Source organism: Zonotrichia albicollis, chromosome 1 (assembly GCF_047830755.1).
Source record: "Zonotrichia albicollis isolate bZonAlb1 chromosome 1, bZonAlb1.hap1, whole genome shotgun sequence".
NCBI classification, from domain to species: domain Eukaryota; kingdom Metazoa; phylum Chordata; class Aves; order Passeriformes; family Passerellidae; genus Zonotrichia; species Zonotrichia albicollis.
Window position 1 is genome coordinate 82,018,022 of NC_133819.1, and position 19,613 is coordinate 82,037,634.

The window sequence follows — 19,613 nt, forward strand, 5'->3', positions numbered from 1 at the left end:
ATACATTCTATTGCAGTACTAAAGACCTTTTCTGTATTTGTGGGTAGAACACAGCCCTCTTAATGCTGGTAGAGCATGGCATTGCATATAAATTACTTTCCTTTTTTGTAAAACAGGTTTGTTTTCAGTGTAGCCATTTAAGATTTGCTGCCTCTCATCTAAAGAGATGTGTTTGGTTCATAACAAGGGAGCTGCTTGTGATTAAGCATTTAAAGTATTACCATTTATTTCTTCATTTTAAGTATGCAGATGGTGTCCCCCCTCTTACCTTCCCCCTGCCTTTTTTTGCCCTTCAACTTTCTTCATTTCTAGGGTATGGAATTCCTTTGCTGTTGTGCAGCCTTAGCATTTTTTCTAGTAATATAAAGCTACTGATATATTTAATATTTAATATCTCCTAGGAGGTAGATGTTGAAATATTTTCCTAGGCCTATTCTAGTTCTAGTCTAAGATTTGGAGGGAGAACATGTGCCATGCTTATTACTGTTGGTATAGGAGAGCTGCTTGTTATCTCCTATTTGAGGTCAGACTAACAAGTGCCTTGAAAACCATTCTTTTCCTACAAAATCTGTTTGACAAGTTGTGTTTCCAACTGCAGATATTAAGTTTTGCTTTGGTTAAATCTCTCCCTTTTCAAGTTAAGAAAATGTCATCTTTTTATGATTGCCACAAAGTTCTGTCATCTAGTTCCCAAGGACTTTCCTTATTGCCCTGTGCCTCTGCATTTCTCACAACTTCCCTGGAGACTAGAAAACGGAGAAGGCGTGTACCTATATAGCATTGTCACTGTGTTTTGCCACCCTCTGTGGTACTGCAGGGCCTCCCTTCTGCTCACTCAATTCCTCCACTTCCAAAACCATCCTAAATCATCTTGGCAATAGAGAGTTTCTTCAAAGAATGTTTCAGATGACCTCAAAATAGGACACAGGGCAACGGAGGGGGTTAAAACAGACAGATAAAAGTGTTCTTTGACCTTCTGATTTGGAAGGAAAGTTCACTCCTCATTCTAGATGGAGCAGTTTAATTCTGGGAGCAGGACTTAGAAACCAGGATGTACTAGTGAGATGCCAAAGAATTGAGTATCACCAGGAATAGTCTGTCCACTTTGTCATTAACTATCATCATCTCTTCTCCAAAAGCAGATACTGTGGAAGGACACCAGCAGGTTACCATCAGAAACTCTCTCTTGTTATGCTGTTCTTTTTAAATTATCCATTCCTTTGCAAAACTGGGCAACAAATAGAACTCAGCTTTAGGAGGGGTTGGCAACTGCTTAGTCAGAGTGCAGACACTTTAATGAACTAACAAAAAAGTAGGTTGTAGGGTAGGGATCGATCTTTTGCACTCAAATTAAATGACCTGGGAGGCAGAAGAAACAAGTAAGTGATGACTTTTTGGTGTTTGAGATCCTTAATTAGGCATATACTAACAGTTAGGAGGTGGCTCCTCTCAATGGGATGTGAGGCACCTCAACGTATTAACTCTGTAAATGAATGTTTAAAGGACAATAAAGGAGTTTTGCCGGTGTTTTTCTTTCAACTGTTATCCAAATGAGCAAAGCAGGTTGAAGAATGTGTGAAGTGATTAATTACACTAATTAAAAACACTTTATTTACACTTACTCTATAATTTATCATTACTACTTTTGTCAGTTGATCGAAGGTGAGTGAAGTGTTGTTTATAATTGGTATGGGAGCTAATTAAATGGTCGTTCAAGCATGTTTTGGTCTATTTCCTTTGTCAATTAGAACTGGCATCGTAATAGATGACTGACCAAATGGAGATGTATAGCACAATAGTAGTACTACATTTTACTACTTACTTGGAGAAGCAAACAGGAAGCCAACAGACTTTTAATGTCAGGAAGAAAAAACCCTTCTCCTTTTACTTGCCTGCTATTTTTGTTTGTAACTGCATATGAAAAACTCAGGTAACAAACATGCAATTACCTCACAGAGGGTGACTAGGTAGATGTTTCTGTTGTTTGTACTGTGATTATTTTAGCCAATTCAGAGGTAATTATTGCACAGATTTGGAATACTGAATTAGTCGTACCATTATTTTGCAATAATATAGCGCTGTACGTAATTTGTCATTATCTGATATTTATTTTATAATGGAAAAACTACCAGATAATGTATTATTGAATACTTGTTGCACACTAAATTCTACATAAATATATGTTCATAAATCAGCCTTTTTATTTGTTTTGTTTGTTTGTTTTGGAGATCAACCATACTATTGCTATATCTTGAATTGTTAGATACTGTGAAGCTAAAATGTTTGAAGTATTCCCTAAGATACTGTGGTCTAAGGATTAAGAAATGGGAGCAACTTTTCAGATGTTTGACAGGCAGACACTAGGGGTAGATCATCATTGATATCCCCAAGAGAGCAATTTCTGTTGTTTCTTTTTGGGAGTTCCTCCTTTACAAGCAACTCACATTTATCTGACTATTTAGCTTTGTGACACAGTAATGGTGCTACAATGTGACAGAAAAACTGTAAAGATCTTTCAGTGTGTAATAGAGTTGAATCTACACCCCTGCAACCTTAACTTGCTCTCCTGTAGTTTAAATATGTATCACAAGTACTGATTGTACTTAAATCTTATCAGACTTTCCCTTGGGAAACTGTCCTTACTAAAAAGGGGTCCTGCTATGCTGGACACACTTTAGGAAGGAAATCTTAATGGCACAGGAGTAGGCCATCCTTACATGCCATAAGATGAGCTGATGAGGAAGAAGTCCAGCCTGGCTGAAGAGGGAGATTTTCTGGAACGTAAGTGGAAAAGAAGAGTTTATTACCTTTGGAAGAAGGGGTAGGCAACTCAGGAAGGCTACAAAGATGTCATTTGGTCATGCAGAGAGAAAATGAGAAAAGCAAAAGCTCACTAGAACTCAATCTGTTAACTGCTGTGAAAGATAAAATGTGTTTATACAAATACATTAACAACAAAAGGAGGGCCCAGGAAAATCTCCATCCATTATTGGATTTGGGCAGGAGGGGGAACATTGCCAATGCCATTATTGGATTTGGGCAGGAGGGGAAACAAGGCTAAAGTATTTAATGTCTTCTTTGCCTGAGTCTTTATCAGAAAGACCAGTTACCCTCAGAACAACCAGACCCCTGAGCTGGTCGACAGGCATGGAGAGCAGAATAGACTTCCTGCAATGCAAGGGAAGTTGTGAGTGACCTGTTGTGCCATTTAGACATCACAGGTCTGTATGGGGCAGGATGGGATTCACCAGAGGGTGCTGAGGGCGTTGGCAGAGCTCACCAAGTCGCTCTCCATCATTTACCATCAGTTACCATGATGGTTGACCAGGGACGTCCCAGACAACAGGAGGCTGGCAGATGGGATGCCTGTCTACAAGAAGTGTTGGAAGGGGGAACTACAGGGCTGTCAGCCCAACCTTGGTGCTGGGGAAGATTATGGAACAGATTATCCTGAGTGTGATCACATGGCACATATTGGACAAGCAGGGTATCAGGCCCTGTAAGGATCAGGTTTAGGAAAGGCAAGTCCTGTTCACCAACCTGATCTCCTTCTATGACCAGGTGACCTGCTTTGATTATGAGGGAAAGACTGTGGATTTAATCTACCTGGACTTCAGAAAAGCTTTTGCCCACAGCATTCTCCTGGGAAAACTGGCAGCCTATGGCTTGGACTTGGGTTAAAAACTGGAATGACGGCCAGACCCTAAGAGTGGTGGTGAATGTTGCTGCATCCACTTGGTGGCCAGTCAGTTGTGGCCAGGATTGGAGCCAGTCCTATTTAATATTTTTATCAACAATCTGGACAAGCGGATGGAGTGCACCCTCAGCAAGTTCATGGTTCACAACAAGTTGGGCAGGAGTGTTGATCTGCTGGAGGGTAAGGCAGGCTCTGCAGAGGGATCTGGGCAGGCAGGATCAATGGGCCAGGGCCAGCTGCACGAGGTTCAACAAGGCGAAGTGCTACGTCCTGTGCCAGGCCACAACAGCCTCATGCAGCTCCACAACATGGGGGAAGAGTGGCTGGGAAGTTGCCCGTGGAAAAGGACATGGCAGTAGACAGCTGAGCATGATCTAGGAGTGTGTCCAGGTGGCCAATGGCATCCTGGCCTGGAGCAGCAATAGTGTGGGCAGCAGGAGCAGGGCAGGATCATCATCCTGCACTCAGCACTGCTGAGGCCACACCTCAGATCCTGTGTCCAGCTTTGGATCTCTCAATGCAAGAAAGACATTGAGGTGCTGGAGCTTGTCCAGAGAAGGGCAGCAGAGCTGGTGAAGGGTCTGGAGCAGCTGAGGGAGCTGGGGTTGTTTAGCCTGGAGGAAGAGAGGCTCAGGGGAGACCTCTGAGCCTCTTGCTCTCTACACCTGCCAGAAAGGAGACTGTAGCTAGGTGGAGGTCAGTCCCTCTTCCCAGGCAACCACCAACAGGACAAGTGGAAACGGTCTCAAGCTGCACCAGGTGAGGTTCAGGTTGGACATCAGGAAGAATTATTTTCACTGAAGGAGTGGTTAAGCATTGGAAGAAGCTTTGCAGGGAGGTGATAGAGTCACGATCCCTGGAAGTGTTCAAGAAACAATTGGAGGTTGCATTTAGTGCTGTGGTTTAGTTAGATAAAGTGATGTTCAGTCAAAGGTTGGATTCTATGATCCTGGAGTCTTTTTCAACCTTAACAATTCTATGATTTCATAATGTGTTTGTTTTTAAAATCTCACTCGTGATCTGGTAGTATTAGAAATATTACAAATTTAATAGGATGAGCTTCATTGCCCCCCATCTCAAATCAGTGTCAGTGTACTGAATTAATCTCTCAGCACTTAGAAAATTGCTTATCTTCTGACACTGGTAAGCTCCTTGGAGCCCAAGTTCCTACTGGCTTTCTTATATGAGATACTCTTCTGCTTATGACCACCATGGGGTATGATTCAGGTGAGCTCTGCTACTTGTGTGGTCACTAGACAAGTTCTTACCCTACAGTGAAAGGGAAGAAAACATTTAATGACTCACCAGCTCTGACTCCCAAACAAGATTCCTGTCTTTTCAACAACTGTTGGTGCTGATGCCTATTTTTTGTAATCTCTCAATGAAGCTTCAGTCAGCATTAATGACTTATCATTGAATCAAAAGTCAGTGTGTTGATGCACTTTGGTCTTTGTTGGTTTTGGTTTGATTGTTTTTTTGGTTTTTTTTTTAGCTGGAACTGTATAAGCAGGTACTGGGAAGTTTCTTAGTATTTTGTTTTTCTGCTATTTAAAATAGTTTTGCTTGCAAACACTTTCCATTCAAGAATAATTTATTTAAAACATAAACTAAAAATTGAATTTTTAGGTTGTGATTTTGTTTCCTTGGTTTGATTTTTGATTTTTTTTTACCCTGAATGATGTAAGAAGGAAGAGGACATGACCTGAAGAGAGCAGAAATGACAGGCAAGATGTTTTATTTTCAAAGAAAATATTGCTCTTGAAAATTAAAAAGACAAATGTTTTCATAATTTCATTTTTTTTGTTCACTTTTGACCCAGTCATGATTTATAATGGTAGCCTGGGTTCTTTGCATCGCTTGCTTCCCGTAATCAACTCCTACTGTGAGGTCCTTGAATTAATAATAGTCTCATCATTTAAGACCACTCACTTCCTTAGTTTGGTTTTTAAATAGCTACACCTTATTGCAGCATTGTGCATGGTGTTTTCAGAAGGAAAAGCAGTGGCCCCTGCAGGAATCCTGCCAGTGCAGATCCCTGTCCCTCCCAGGCCAGGGGGCACACTCGGCCCCAGCTGTGCCATGGGGCTCATCCTGCAACCCTGGCCTCCTGCTTCCCCCAGTTCCCCGTGGCAGCAGCAGGCAGCTGCTGTGGAAGCTCCCTCTGCTGTGGTTTGTCTGAGCCTGGAGCTCACCAGGTTACACTGATAGCCAATGCAGAATTCCCCGTGCCCAGAACCAGGCTGGTCGGTGCAATGTCAGACTGCTTGGGCAAATGCAGTGTGGCAGGAAGATGGCAAATATGGGCTTCAGTGCTGCTCTCTTTAGTAAGAGGGCACTGCCTCTGCTCCTCTTGTCCATTTGGCTTGAGGTGTGCAAGGTACACTCAGGTCCTCCACATCTCTGAAACTAGGAAGTTTTGAAATAAAAAAAATAACCTTGTAATAACCAGCATAACTGGCAGCAAGAGGGGTGGGTAATATAAACTAAGGGAAAGGGCTTCACACAAAGCCCCCTCTCCTCACGGCCTGAATGGGAGAGACATTTTCCTCCAACTCTGTCAGTGCCTGCCAGTTCCTGGGCTTCCAAACCACAGAAGAAATTCCTGTTTCCCTTCTCTGATCCTAGAAAAGTCCTCTGCTCTCCATCACCTCTGACGTTTCTTTGTGGGTTGTCTCCCTGATGTAAGCATATCCTCCATCTACATCTTTTCTTTTCTTGCCTGGTCTTCTTTGTGCTCCAGCAGCTTTCCCCCACTTAAGTGCACTTTGTGTCCCAAGCAAGACACCACCCTCTCCCTCTCCTGCCAGCTCCTTTCTGAGCTGGGTTACAGAGGCCAAGGGGAGCAGCCTAGGGAGGCTTGCACACTGCTCTGCTCAAGGATAAGAGGAAGAGGAAGGTATTGTCTGCAGTATCTGGCCTCCAAACTGGAGACAAGTTAAAGAGTTGATTGCTCTACCCTGCTCCATCATTTGAGGTCAGTCCACAGAGGTGTCTCTTGTAGTGTGATGGCTCTGACTCAGTTTCCTGAATTTTCACTCTTACTTCTACCATTTCAATAAAGGAGGAGAGTGGCACAAACTTAATCAGTGAAAAATTGGTACTATCAACCCTGAATAATCCAACATCAATATTCTTTCACAAGGATTTTTTTTTTAATGTGGTGGTGAAAGCATAAGGGAGGACAGGTATTTATGTCTTCCCCATTGACTCAAATGGAAACCAAACAGTACAAAATTTTAAAGCAATACTACAGATCATTGATATCTGCTACGCCAAATCTTATGAAGCCCAAAGTGTTTGTTTTAAGTGGAACAATTGCAGTAATTATGTCTCATTAAGGGAACCAGTAAGACTGAATTGTGCTAGCAGTTAACTAGTGATTTCAAGTGCATAGCTGAAAATTGAGAATTTCCAGCTGCCTTAACTCTTCTGAAAGCAAATGAAAAACAGTTGGATGAACAGAGTTTAAATTCTAGCCTGGAAGAAATGGTAGATTGTTGTCAAGAGCCATCAGTGTACAGGACACAAACTTCTCTTCTGAGTGAACTGCAGGCTCTTTAGAAGGTTTGGTTTTACCTTCAGATTGAAATCTCAAGAATGTTAATGAGAAAAGCAATCCATCTTTTCCCTATCAGACAAGGGAGGACTGCTTGTAGTCCCTAAAAAACAAATTCGTGTTTTCTCATGGTCATTTCAATTGATCTCAAATGTATCTTCTAGTTTGTATGCTTGATTTAGGGCTTTGCTATTTACAGGTGAGCAACCACTACTCTATTCTACACTTGCTTGGGCTTATTTAAAATTCTAGGCTTATTTAAAATATATATCTGTCTCTCTGAAATTACTTTGTAATTATTGAAATGTATGTTCATTTTAATTGTTCATTACTGCTTGTTAAGGTAAAAAATAAAAACTGCTAAATAAAACCAGTATTTTAGTGAACTTCAAACTATGTGTGCCAAACTTTTAACGTTCTTTTTTTAAGAGGCTGGATAAGTTTCTTTAAGTGCATGGAAGTGTTTAAACTAAATGGTGCAGGGAACCCATGTATGTGTTTCTAGCTGGCAATGTAAATCCCCTAGTGAGCCACAGTAATATGAAAGCAGCACTTGAAAGCCAGATGCAATGAAAATTTAAACATATTGCATTCATAGCATGTGATAGTTTAATCATTATTTAAGCTTTAGAAATGTCACAGCATAATTACTTTCAGAATGAGTACAAACACTTTCATGCACAAAAAATTCTTTCTTCTTGCAACTTTTGCTTCTCATGGGAGCAAAATGCCTTTGTGAAATTTCTAAACTTGATCTTGTTCATCACTTGATCACAGAAAAATTATCAGTGAAAATTCGAAATCCAAGAGATTGAAATAAACCCTACAGATCTTTTTAGAACTAAGCATGTATTTTCTTTATGCTCTTAAAATAAAAAAAAAGTGAAAGTATTTCTTTAATAAAGAAGAAATTTTGCAACAAAACCAGTTAAATGGAAAACGCTAAATAAACCCTATTTGCAGAGCCAGGGAATGGAAAATACCAAAGGCTGGATTTATAAGCCTTACCCATAGAGGATTAAATTCAGCTTTCTTGTGGATGTGATACATTTTTACTGGCCTCACAGCATACACAGGGCTCTACCTCCTTCTGTACTTGTAAGGAAAATCCAGGGACCAGAACTTAGGTTCTCAATTTGTCCTGTATGTCAAATGTTCTGATGAATGCCATTGATTTTGCAGTATAAATTGTGTTGATGTGTAAAATAGTGTCAAAATCCCAGTCTGCATTTAGATGGGAGCACTTCTTCTTTACATAGCCTACTACAATTTGTTTGTAATACGAGCAGTCCAGGTTGGATTTGGAAAATAGCAGTTCTAATGGTTCTGCCATTTCTGAGAAATGGGCTAGAGGAAAAAATACTCTCTGTGTAATTCGGGGGTGGGGTTGTTTGCATGTTTTCTAAGTGGAAATCATTTTGGAACAGCTTTACATCCTCATAGCAAAGATTTAAAGGTCATAGAAACTGCCTTTGTATCAGGAATGTACTGGATGTTATTTCTGGTAAATTCATTGGAATTTTTCCATTGTGAATCTGTTTAAAACTGAACTTACCACATGTTCTGTAGGAGCAAAATCACTGTAATCATTTCACATCTCTTAAGGCTTGTGTCACCTTCTGTGCTCTCATGAGCTTGTTAGTGCTAACCAAAGGATGAACCTGTCATCCCTGTGGAGCCACTGAGTGTGCTACACATGACAGCTGTTGGGTTGAAGGTAACCTGTGCAATGGCCAAGGTACAACCCTTTTTCCTCTTCTTGTATTTCACTTCCTGGGCCCAGACACTGAAAGAGACTGATATCAGTGAAGACAGAGAGAGGATTAAGTGTGTATTCTTTAATGTAGCTCTCTGTGTGTAGAATGACAGAATGGCTTGGGTCAGAGAGAATCTTTAGGCTCATCTAGTTCCAACCCCACAGCTGTGGATCGGGACATCTCCATTTAGACTGGGTTGCTCAGGGCTCCATCCCACCTGGCCTTGAACCCTTACAGAGATGAGTTATCCACATCTTCTCTGAACATCTTGGGCCATTGCCTCACCACCACAGGGAAGATTTTCTTCCTAACCGCTAATTTAAAGCTACTCTGTCAATGTGAAGCCATTGTGCTGCCACTACATGCCCTTATAAAAAGTCTCTCTCCATCTTTCTTGTAGGTGCCCTTTAGGTGGTTGGAAGCCCACAGTTAGGTCACCCTAAACCCTTTACTTTTCCAGACTGAACAATCCCAATTCTCTTAGCCTTTCATCATAGGAGAGGTGCTCCATCTAACTTAGTGGCCGTTCTCTGGACTTGCTCCAACAGATGTACTTCCTGTGCTGGGATGCCCAGAGCTGGGTGCAGCACTGCAGGTGGGATGTCACCAGAGCAGAGCAGAGGGCCAGAATCCCCTCCCTCACTGCTGCCCACACTGCTTTGGATGCAGCCCAGGACACGTTTGGCTCTCTGGGCTGTGAGTGCCCATGGCTGGGTCATGTCCAGCCTCTCCAGCACCCCAAAGTCCTTCTTGGCAGGGCTGCTCTGGATCTGTTCATCCCCCAGCCTGGGTTGGTACCAGGGTTTACCCTGATCCAGGAGCAGCACCTTGCACCTGGTCTTGTTAAACATCATGAGATTCCCATGCACCCACTTCTCAAGCTTGTCCAGGTCCCTCTGGATGCTATCCCATCCTTCAGGTGTGGCAACTGCACCACTCAGCTTGGTGTCATCTTCAAATTTGCTGCAGGTGCACTTGATTCCTATGTGGAAAAATTGGAAAATTTGCTATGTGCATGTGGTAAGCTAAATCACTTTCAGGTGAACCTAATGAAGATTAGGACATGTTTTAGTTTCACAGAGCTACTAAATAACTTTGGAAAGTGTTCATGGTCCTGACATGCCCTTCAGTCTGGCAGCCCCAGTTCAGGCTCACTGCCTGTACTTGGCTCTCCTGCTATGCAGTGCTGTTGTGGGGAAGATAAGATAGCTGAAAAATAGTTATCAAAGATTCACTGAGATCAGGGTGTGTCCTGCACGATGAGAAGAGCAATTAATATTTTAAAGGCTGCCATCCATCCCTACAGGCACCAAAGTATTACATCACTCTGTGTACAGGACAGTGGCAGTAATCAATAGATCTAATGTGCTGGGGGCTCAGGGAGGGACAAGTTAGCATTTCCCAGGCAGAATGACTGGATATAATTAAGAGAAATAAATCCTTAGGGGGAAAAACCCTCATCAGCTATTCTGAGTTGAAAAGCAGGAGTTCTCTACCAAATAGTATGGTTGGATTTGTTCAGGCATAGAATTTCTTCACCAGTCAAAATGATACATTTCTTACAAAGAAAGCAATGTGGTCTGTTGTTTGAACATGATGACTGAGTGGTAAGGAAACAACATAATGCATGCATTTTACTTACTGAAAAGTCAAATTCTGAAAATCTGAAGCCAGATACATCTGATAATTTCAAGACTCACTTGACAGATAATGCAGGTATGCTCTTTCACTGAGGCTTTCTGACTGCTCTCAAATCCTGTCCCCACAGGGCCCAGCCTCCTCTCCCAGAGTGCACTCCAGCTCAATTCCAAACCTGAAGGATCCTTCCAGTACTCAGCCAGCTACCACAGCAACCAGACCCTCGCCCTGGGTGAAACAGCTTCTGCCCAGCTCCCGTCCCGCAGCAGTCAGGCCAGAGGTGCCATCCAGAGCTACAGCCAGGTATGTGTCCTAAGCAACTGTGTTCTCTCACTCCTGAAATTGTGTGGAGGAGCTCCCAGGAAAGAGCTGTTTGCTGCTTCCCACACCTGGATTTCTGCCTTTACTTTCTGTCTTGTTCAACACACCTGCAGCAGGGTGGAGTTACCATCTTGATTTTTGTAAATCTCTGGTGGGTTGACTTGCATAGTGATAAAGTAATCCTGATTAACAAGGAGATCTGCATACCAGATTAACTTGCTTGCATATATATATTTTGATAATAGCATGTTCAGGCATTTAGTTTTCACAGTGCCTGTGCTGATTATGAGTCCATCCTAAAGTCTAGGACCTGCCAGCATTGCCACATTACTGAAAGCAGTAAGTGCCAGGAAACAAACAAAGCCAGGCTGACACCAGATGTGAAACCTGCCTGGGATACCATGCATCACATAGTGCTATGGCCTCATCTCAAGTATAGGAAACAGTTTTTTCACTACATATTGTAGGACTGTCGCCTTTACTTTTGAAACATTTTGAAAGATTGTCTCAGATACACATGAAAACTTTGTAAATCCCTCTGCCTGTCTAAACCATCTCTCCTGGCTCTGACATGTAACCCTCTCACCTTCTGTGCTTTTCACTGTGACATCAAAGCCTCTCAGGAGAAAGTTAAGCTTCACTTTTAGACAAGATGTGTTCATGCTTCTGTACTTAAAAGTCTAACTGGGTTGTGTCGGTCAGCACTGGTTATTTTCTCTGTTTAGATGCTAACCATCCTAGCAAAGCAGATCATCTCAGTGTGATACCAGGAAATCTTGCAGTTCAGGATTCTGTAGAAGAGAGTAGCTATTTGAATTTCAAAGCCTAAAATTGCTAAGAGATTTCAAGTATTGGAGTCATTGCACAGTTTGTGAGATACTGAGAGACATACAATATTCTATTCTCTCAATTTTCCCGGAAAAGCTCTCTATTCCCTAAGACTGAAGAATGAAATAAAGCACAGTTAAATTAAATTTCAAATTGTGTAGGTAAGAACAGAGTCCAAATACTAACCCAGCTCTGGCCATCAGTGAATCATGTCCCCAAGTGCCACAGACCCTCAGGGATGGTGACTTGACAACCCTTTCAGTGAAAAAAATTCTTCCTGATGTCCAACCTGAACCTCACCTGGTGCAGCTTGAGACTGTTTCCACTTGTCCTGTTGGTGGTTGCCTGGGAAGAGGGACTGACCTCCACCTAGCTAACGTCTCCTTTCTGGCAGGTGTAGAGAGCAATGAGGTCTCCCCTGAGCCTCTCTTCCTCCAGGCTAAACAACCCCAGCTCCCTCAGCTGCTCCAGACCCTTCACCAGCTCTGCTGCCCTTCTCTGGACAAGCTCCAGCACCTCAATGTCTTTCTTGCATTGAGAGATCCAAAGCTGGACACAGGATCTGAGGTGTGGCCTCAGCAGTGCTGAGTGCAGGATGATGATCCTGCCCTGCTCCTGCTGCCCACACTATTGCTGCTCCAGGCCAGGATGCCAGTGGCCTTCTTGGCAACCTGGGCTTATAATGGCTCATGTTCAGTTGCCTGTATCAGTGCCCCCATGTCCTTTTCCACGGGCAACTTCCCAGCCACTCTTCCCCCATGTTGTGGAGCTGCATGAGGCTGTTGTGGCCTGGCACAGGACGTGGCACTTCACCTTGTTGAACCTCGTGCAGCTGGCCCTGGCCCATTGATCCTGCCTGCCCAGATCCCTCTGCAGAGCCTGCCTACCCTCCAGCACATCAACACTCCCAGCCAGCTTGGTTTATTTTGGCAAACTGGTTGAGGGTGTACTCCATCCCCTTGTCCAGGTCATTGTTAAAGATATCAAACAACAGAGATCCCTGGGGAATTCCACTTGTGGCAGGCAATGCCCTTGATGCCACACCAACCTTTCACCACCATTCCCTAGGCCCAGCCACCCAGCCATGTTTTTACCTAGTGAAGAGTGCACCCAGCCGTGCCATGGGCTGCCAGCTTCTCCAGGTGCATCTTGTGGAAAATAGCATCATCTGGAGTTCTGCTTTTTGAAAAGCATCTTACCCTGGGGCTTACCCTGAAAGACTGTGATGCAGTCTTTAAAGAGGCTGGGAAAATAAGATGATGGAAATGGAGCAGGTTATGGGAGCAACAGAAACAGAAACAAAGTAAAAGTGAGAGGGGAAGGATAAAGAGTCTTTTTTTTTTTTTTAAAGGCAGGAAGGAAAATCATGCAGATTTGTAAAGGTTAGAAACAGATATATTCCTAATGTAAATTCTATTATACTAATTGATAGAAAAAGATGAATTTATGGAAGGGGAAAAATTAATGACCTAGATTTTTTTTCATTGGAATTACACTGATCAGACATTGCTTAGATTTGAGAAGCTCTCATGAACCATCACTTCAGAGAGAACTGGTTTCCTTCAGAAAGGTAGTTAGTAAGGCAACATTCCCTATCCTTTGTTTTTCTTGGTATGAGAGGACATAAAATAGATGTTCTTTTTATTTTCATACACATTGTAGGATAGATATTCCTGCAGGAAAATAATTCAGAGAACTTAATATTTTTTCACATCATGATGCTGCAAAAGATGCCTGACAACTTCAGATGAATTTATATATATTTTGAAAGTACTAACAAACTGCCACATAAACTATTAATTAATACCATTAAAAGTATGCAAAAGGGCTTTAAAAAGAGGTAAACAGGAACAGGAAAATTCAAAATTTAAAAATTTAAAAATTCTGAATATAACCATTGCTGATCCCACAATTACAGGGAGAAAAAAAAGTCAATCCTAAGAATTGTTTTGCTATACCTATTATAATTAAAATAAGCCTCAGGAGCTGAAGCCTCTCAGTTAGTGATAATTTCCTTTGGTATTTGTGCAAGGAATATAGCTATCTCTCAACATGAATGATAGTCCAAATGCTTGCAAAAAAAAAAATGTAAATAGTCCCAAGGCCAGCTGTGACAGCAAGAACAATTTGTGAAAATGCAATTGTATAAAAAAGAGAAACTAATTAGTCTTGGGACTTCCTGTATAGTGTTGCAAAGTGCAATCTAACATTTTTGTCAATTTGGTGGAGTTCAGTATAGATCACAGAGTTTTTCCAGTGCTTTTCCTACTTTTGAACATAAAACTTTTATGTTCTAAATACTACCGGGACACATTTCTTAGCAAAAACTGCTCCTCTGGCAGGGAGTTACTCTGCTTCCCCACTGAAAACTGCTTTTCAAACTCGGTGTCCAACCAGGTTCAGTGCAACTTGGAGAATGATCATCTTATGATGCAGAGATATCAAAGGAGTATAAAGTACAGCGTGTAGTAAATAGAGTAGTTTTCTGCATGCTCTGCCATGTGTTTGCAAGGGGACAGGAAAGGAAGTTTACGTTCTGGATGAGGACTTGTTTAGCTGTTGGTAATGTTAAGTCTTTTCAGAGGCTGTGGCTGCAACACAAGTAAATCCCTACTGTGTTGCAGTATCCTGTGCACCTGATGCTTTTGGACTGAATAAGCTGGCACGGAATTGGAAAACCTTAAAATCAGAAAAGTATATGGAAATTAAAGGTGATTAAAAAGTCTTGAAAACACATTTTACAGTTAGTGTTCTAACTTGTCTCCTTTTCCCTAGAAACAAGTTTGTCAGACCACCACACCTCACTAGCAAATGAGTGCTAGAATGCATTAAGCTTTTAAGCAGAATCTGCGTACTGGCCACAAGGTAACAGGTTGAGTGATAACCTACCCAGATGAAAGCTAAAATAAACATTTCCCTTCTGGTAGGTATGGCAAATGACAATGTGTTTAAAACCAAATTCCAAATATTAACCTAAGAATTTTTCTGTCATAAAGGAAACAAGATGAAATCTTAAAACAGATTACTCCTATTACAGCACTCAGAAAACAATTCACTAGTAGAGATTATGGCAATGGAAATCTGCAATGCTGCTTTGATTCTGCCGTAGGTAATGACTGTAGCATTCACTGCTGCTTTAAAACCAGAGATGGACCATCTCTGGACACTTTGAGAATGTCTCACACCATTCTGTTCGTGGATGTAGAAGACTAAAATTACCTACCTTCATCTATATATATGACCTTTGAGAGCAGGATCCTGATACGCTGACAAATTTTCCTAATAGTGTTGGAATTTTGGAATGGAACGATGGAACAAAATCAGGAGAAAGACATGGAATAGGCCATATTTGAGGGATCCAGAGGTATAGTCTAGCATCTGTTTTGGTATAAAAGCATTTGAACATAGGTAGAATCTTTCTAGTCAGGTCAGGAACTTACAAATTACATTAAAGTAGTCTTGCAAAGAAAGGCCCTTCTGTAGGTCCTGGCCAAAGACTGAAGGGTGCATTCCAAGCCTAGAGAAAGTTATGCAATTTCCATGCCCTCTTCTCTTTGTAAGAGTGTTGATTGAGGCATTGGACCACAGTAGAGTGGTGCCTTGAGTGAAGCCTTGTGGAAGGTTCTTTGGGCTTACAGGAAAAAAGGAGCCCTCAACAGACTGGCAAGTCTAGCAGTCTCTGAAAAAGCCCAGAGCATCACTGAGACTGTGAAATGGAGATGCACCTGTGGAATGTCTCTAGAAAACCCTGGTAAGGATGAACATTTTTTCTGCCTAAAGCTACCAACACACACCAATAGTTAAAAGCCAAAGGGGCCTGGAGGGAGGTTTTCTACACAACTTGGAAAATGCTCCCTAAAATCAAGAGAAAGGGTCTCCTCAGGGACCACGGTGCACTGTATATGACTATGTTAGTATTCATCAGATGTGACTTGTTTGAGATTTATAAAGGCAAAGAGATCCAGAGAGAAAAATGAGCTAAAAACTGGCACTGGTATTTACTGTTAAACTAAAGTTTATCCAGACCTAAGATGGGCATGCAGACTTACTCAGACCTCTGGGAGCAATCTCCAAGAATCAATACACTGATTCATATTAGCAGCTGACCCCAAAGTTTCACTTAAAGCTGTCTAGCCATTTTGTAATTCCTTATCCATGAAAAATTTTCTGCAGAATAAATAAGTCAACACAGTTATTTGGCCCTCTCAATTCTACTCTATAGAACAGAAATCTTACATTGCAGTCTTTTATTTACTCTTTCTTGGGTAAAGTTCCAATTTAAGTTATCAATTGGATTGTAAAAACAAACAAACAAAAACCAAACAAAGAAAAACCAAAAAAGCCAAACAACAACAAAAGAATCCCCACACAAGAACAACCAAACGACCAAAAAAAACCACAAAAAAACCCAACCCCCGAAAAACTAATTTCCTGGAATTCTGGGCACTAAATGCTTGAATGAACAGGCAAACAACAGTTAGACTGTTCTCTAGTCTCCTATAACCTAACTGGATACCCCCAGTAATTTTCTGTATGAAGCTCTAAAGATACTGTTTTGAATTAGTAGAAAATTATCTTCTTAGTAACATTAAATGGGAAAGAAAATATTTTTATAGCTGTGTTAATGTTCTCATGTTTTTTTCACACATTCCTGTTTCTAAAAAGGATATACCAGAATCCATATATTGAATCGAAATAAGCAAGGCTACTTTTCGTTGGGATGCCAGGGAAATGAAACCCCTGTGTCTTGGAATAGATATTCATAGGGCTGTAGTAAGAAAGTCCTTGATTTTTATTCACATGTATGAAATAGGATGATGGCAGAGAATATAATTACTGAGAAGCAAATTTGCTCTTAGTTTATTAGCTTAAACACAGTTTTGTTATCAGGTTGACAAAAATAATGGATAAATGGAAAAAATAAGGGAAAAATACCACTGTATTTTATTCTTCCATACAAAGTATGTCACGTTGCAGGGTGAACAATGATGTGTCTTTGTGTCTGTCTTAAGCCAGAGACAGGGAGAAACACAATGAAAAACTAAACCGCATTTTGTCTCTGAAAAGATGTGTGGAGAATGTTACTGCACACTTGGCCCTTTGAAAAAACCTAAGAACCTCATGGTACATTTAAGACAGGTCTGAGATTAGTCACATCCTAGAAAATACTGCATGCTAGTGTTTTCATTGCAATCTGTTCATCCATAAGTTCTCTCCTTCACACAGAGCACATGCTTAGCTTTTTAGGAAGCTATATACACTGCATTTTTAATTAAGCATTTAATTATTGTGTCTCACCACTACACCTTGTTCCCTATAACAAATCATCAGGAAATAGGATTTTTGGGTATTTTTTGAATTAGTGCTTGCAGAATGCTCACAGCTTTATAGAGATTTATTAGGAATATGGGATAATACTGATTTACTTGAAATTAATTACTGTAAATCCTTGACACATTAAGCAGTGTAGAAGTAGATTAGTAAAAGAAATTTTGTATACATGATGACAGTACTTGCCTAAAACCTTTAGCATCAACAGCAAACTGTTAAAGTTACCAGTGTGTTGAAGAAGTAATTGGTGCACTGGTAACATTGCAAAAGACTGTATTTTGGAGCACTGTTTATTAGAAAATTATTATTATTATGCCACTTAACAGTCCAAAAGGTAAAATTTATTAACAAAAATCAATTGATAATGTAGCTAGTTTGAATGACATTTTGTTAAGTGCAAAATTTGCTCTGCCCATGTTGTCTTAAATCATATCGACCTTTTTTTTTGTCTAATGAAAGTTGTTACCATATAGTCTAAACCTGGAAAATGAAAACTGTACTCCTGTCAAATACATTATTGGACAGTCAGCTGAAGATTAGTCCTTCTTTCCACTTTAAAGCATATATGGTAAGTAGCTCAGTGTGAAAGTAGCTTTGAAAAGTTTGCTGGTGTTCCCACAGTTTTCCTTCTTGGTTTTTGTTAGGAGCCTTTCAAGTGAGCAACTTGAGCTTGTTGACCATTTTTGAGAATGTCAAGACTTGTACTTGAAGCTGTGGTGTTTGTCACTAGCTGCTGCAATCCCAATAGTCCAGCTCAAAAGAGAGCAGCTACTTCCATCTGTGAGCCCCTTGCTCGCCTGGCAGTCACCATACAGAGTACCTGGAGTGGGACAGTTTGTGTTTCATTTATGTGTAAAGCCATTGCTCTGTGCGCTGCACAGCCAGGGAGGTTTGGCTCTGGCAGTGCTCTCTGAAGAAGCCTGGGCAATGTCAGTGCTGGTAGCTTCTTCCATGCCACTAGCAACTGGGAGCAAAGCTCCAGGAGGAGCTTCTCCAAAGCCTCGTTTCTTGTCTCTGTCTAGGAAATACATATTCTTCCTCCAGACAGAGGGCGTTTAAGATGAAGGGCAGGCTCCAAAAGTAAAAAAAAACCCCACAAACATTTCCAGTGGGTGTACATAGGAAGAAGTACAGATTTCTGGCATTTTGAATATTGTTTATTTTCTGCTGCGATGAGTTATGCTGTCCTCTGTTCCTGACCAAATCCTTTATTGAGTATCCTAGTGCAAACAAATCAAATTTCATACCAGGAACATGGTGCTTTTGCCCACTTGTTTTTTTGTAGGATGCTACTGGAAAATCACATTGCTATTCAATATATAACAATGCTGCTGTTGGCATTCACAACACCTCTTTGAATTGAGTCACAAAATTCATCATTCACATTTTAAAGCTTCTTCTGGCTAAGGAAATCAGTAGCTGAGAGGCGTGTGCATGTGTTCGGGCAAAGCATCGGTCAGACCGATTCAAACTATGCTGTCAACTCTGAGGATCCCGAGCACTTTCTGAGGTTCAAGTAAATCCCCTGCCTAACCAGAAAAAAACCCAGTATCTGAATCTAACAGCACATCTTCCAACAGAGCGCTGAGCTCTCCCTCACTGCGGGGTGCAGTTATGAGAGGATTTTAATGCTACCAGACTCACAGATGATCTCTTGAGCCTAACATCCCCGATAAAAAAAAAAGGGGGAGCCGCCTGTGTGTAAGGGCAAGCTCCATCCTCTGCGGCTTCAGAAGCGGCTCAGGCACAGAGCCGAAATTTCTCATAGGCAGTATCTCCCGAGGATTTTCTCTCGCTCCCTCATCCCAGCCCCCCTCAATTACTGGTCTTAGAGCTCAGCGCTGCCTTGCCGGCGGCCAGCGGGTCGGCGCAGGGAGCTCTCTCCCTCCTCTATGCAGATTCCCCGCTGGATGCGGCCCAGGGAAGCGCCCGGCCCCGGCAGCTCCTCCCGTACCCCCCGCCCCCTTCGTGCCGCGTAACTGAGTGCGAGGCGGCCGCTCGCTGTGCCGTGCTGTGCCGTGCCGTGCTGTGCTGCCAGGGCGGCTCGGCGTGCACCGGCCCGGGCTTCCCCTCCCTCTGCCCCTTCACACAGGTTCGGGCCGTGGGGAGCAGCGAGCTCCCGGTGCGGTGCTTCTCCTCGTTAGGGACACAGGTTGCTGGAAACCGAGGAAAGTTACTCGATTAAAGGCTTTTCCGAGGCTTCGGCCGCTCTTCTCTAATGTATGCAGAATAAAGGGGCGCGGGTGTATTTATCTGTGTGTATGTACGTACGTAAGTATTTGACCCGGGGCTAAACCCTGCCTCATTTAGGGATTGGCAGGCGAGCGCATTCCGGAGCCGGCGCCCCGGAGCGCTGTGCCCCACGGCCGGGTGCGGGCTTCAGCCGTCGGGGGGAGTTTCCACACCTCTCGGGCCGAGCCGGCGGCTGTTTTTTTCCCTGAAAGGCCGGGAATGCTTTAGCAGATTACCGACTCCCGTAATCCCG

The 19,613-nt window shown here is 42.2% G+C and overlaps 1 protein-coding gene across 7 annotated transcripts in view; it reads left to right on the forward strand.

Moving 5' to 3' along the window:
• CTNND2 (catenin delta 2) overlaps positions 1–19,613 on the forward strand; it is a 638,971-nt gene that overhangs the window by 351,172 nt on the left and 268,186 nt on the right. For 6 of the 7 annotated variants that reach the window (XM_074545751.1, XM_026791790.2, XM_014265131.3 and 3 more), the window contains one exon: positions 10,779–10,951. In XM_074545751.1, the coding sequence (XP_074401852.1) occupies positions 10,779–10,951 (173 nt within the window). Of the gene's footprint in view, positions 1–10,778; positions 10,952–19,200; positions 19,221–19,613 lie in introns of those variants that run through there. The other variant, XM_074545760.1, reaches the window with a different exon arrangement.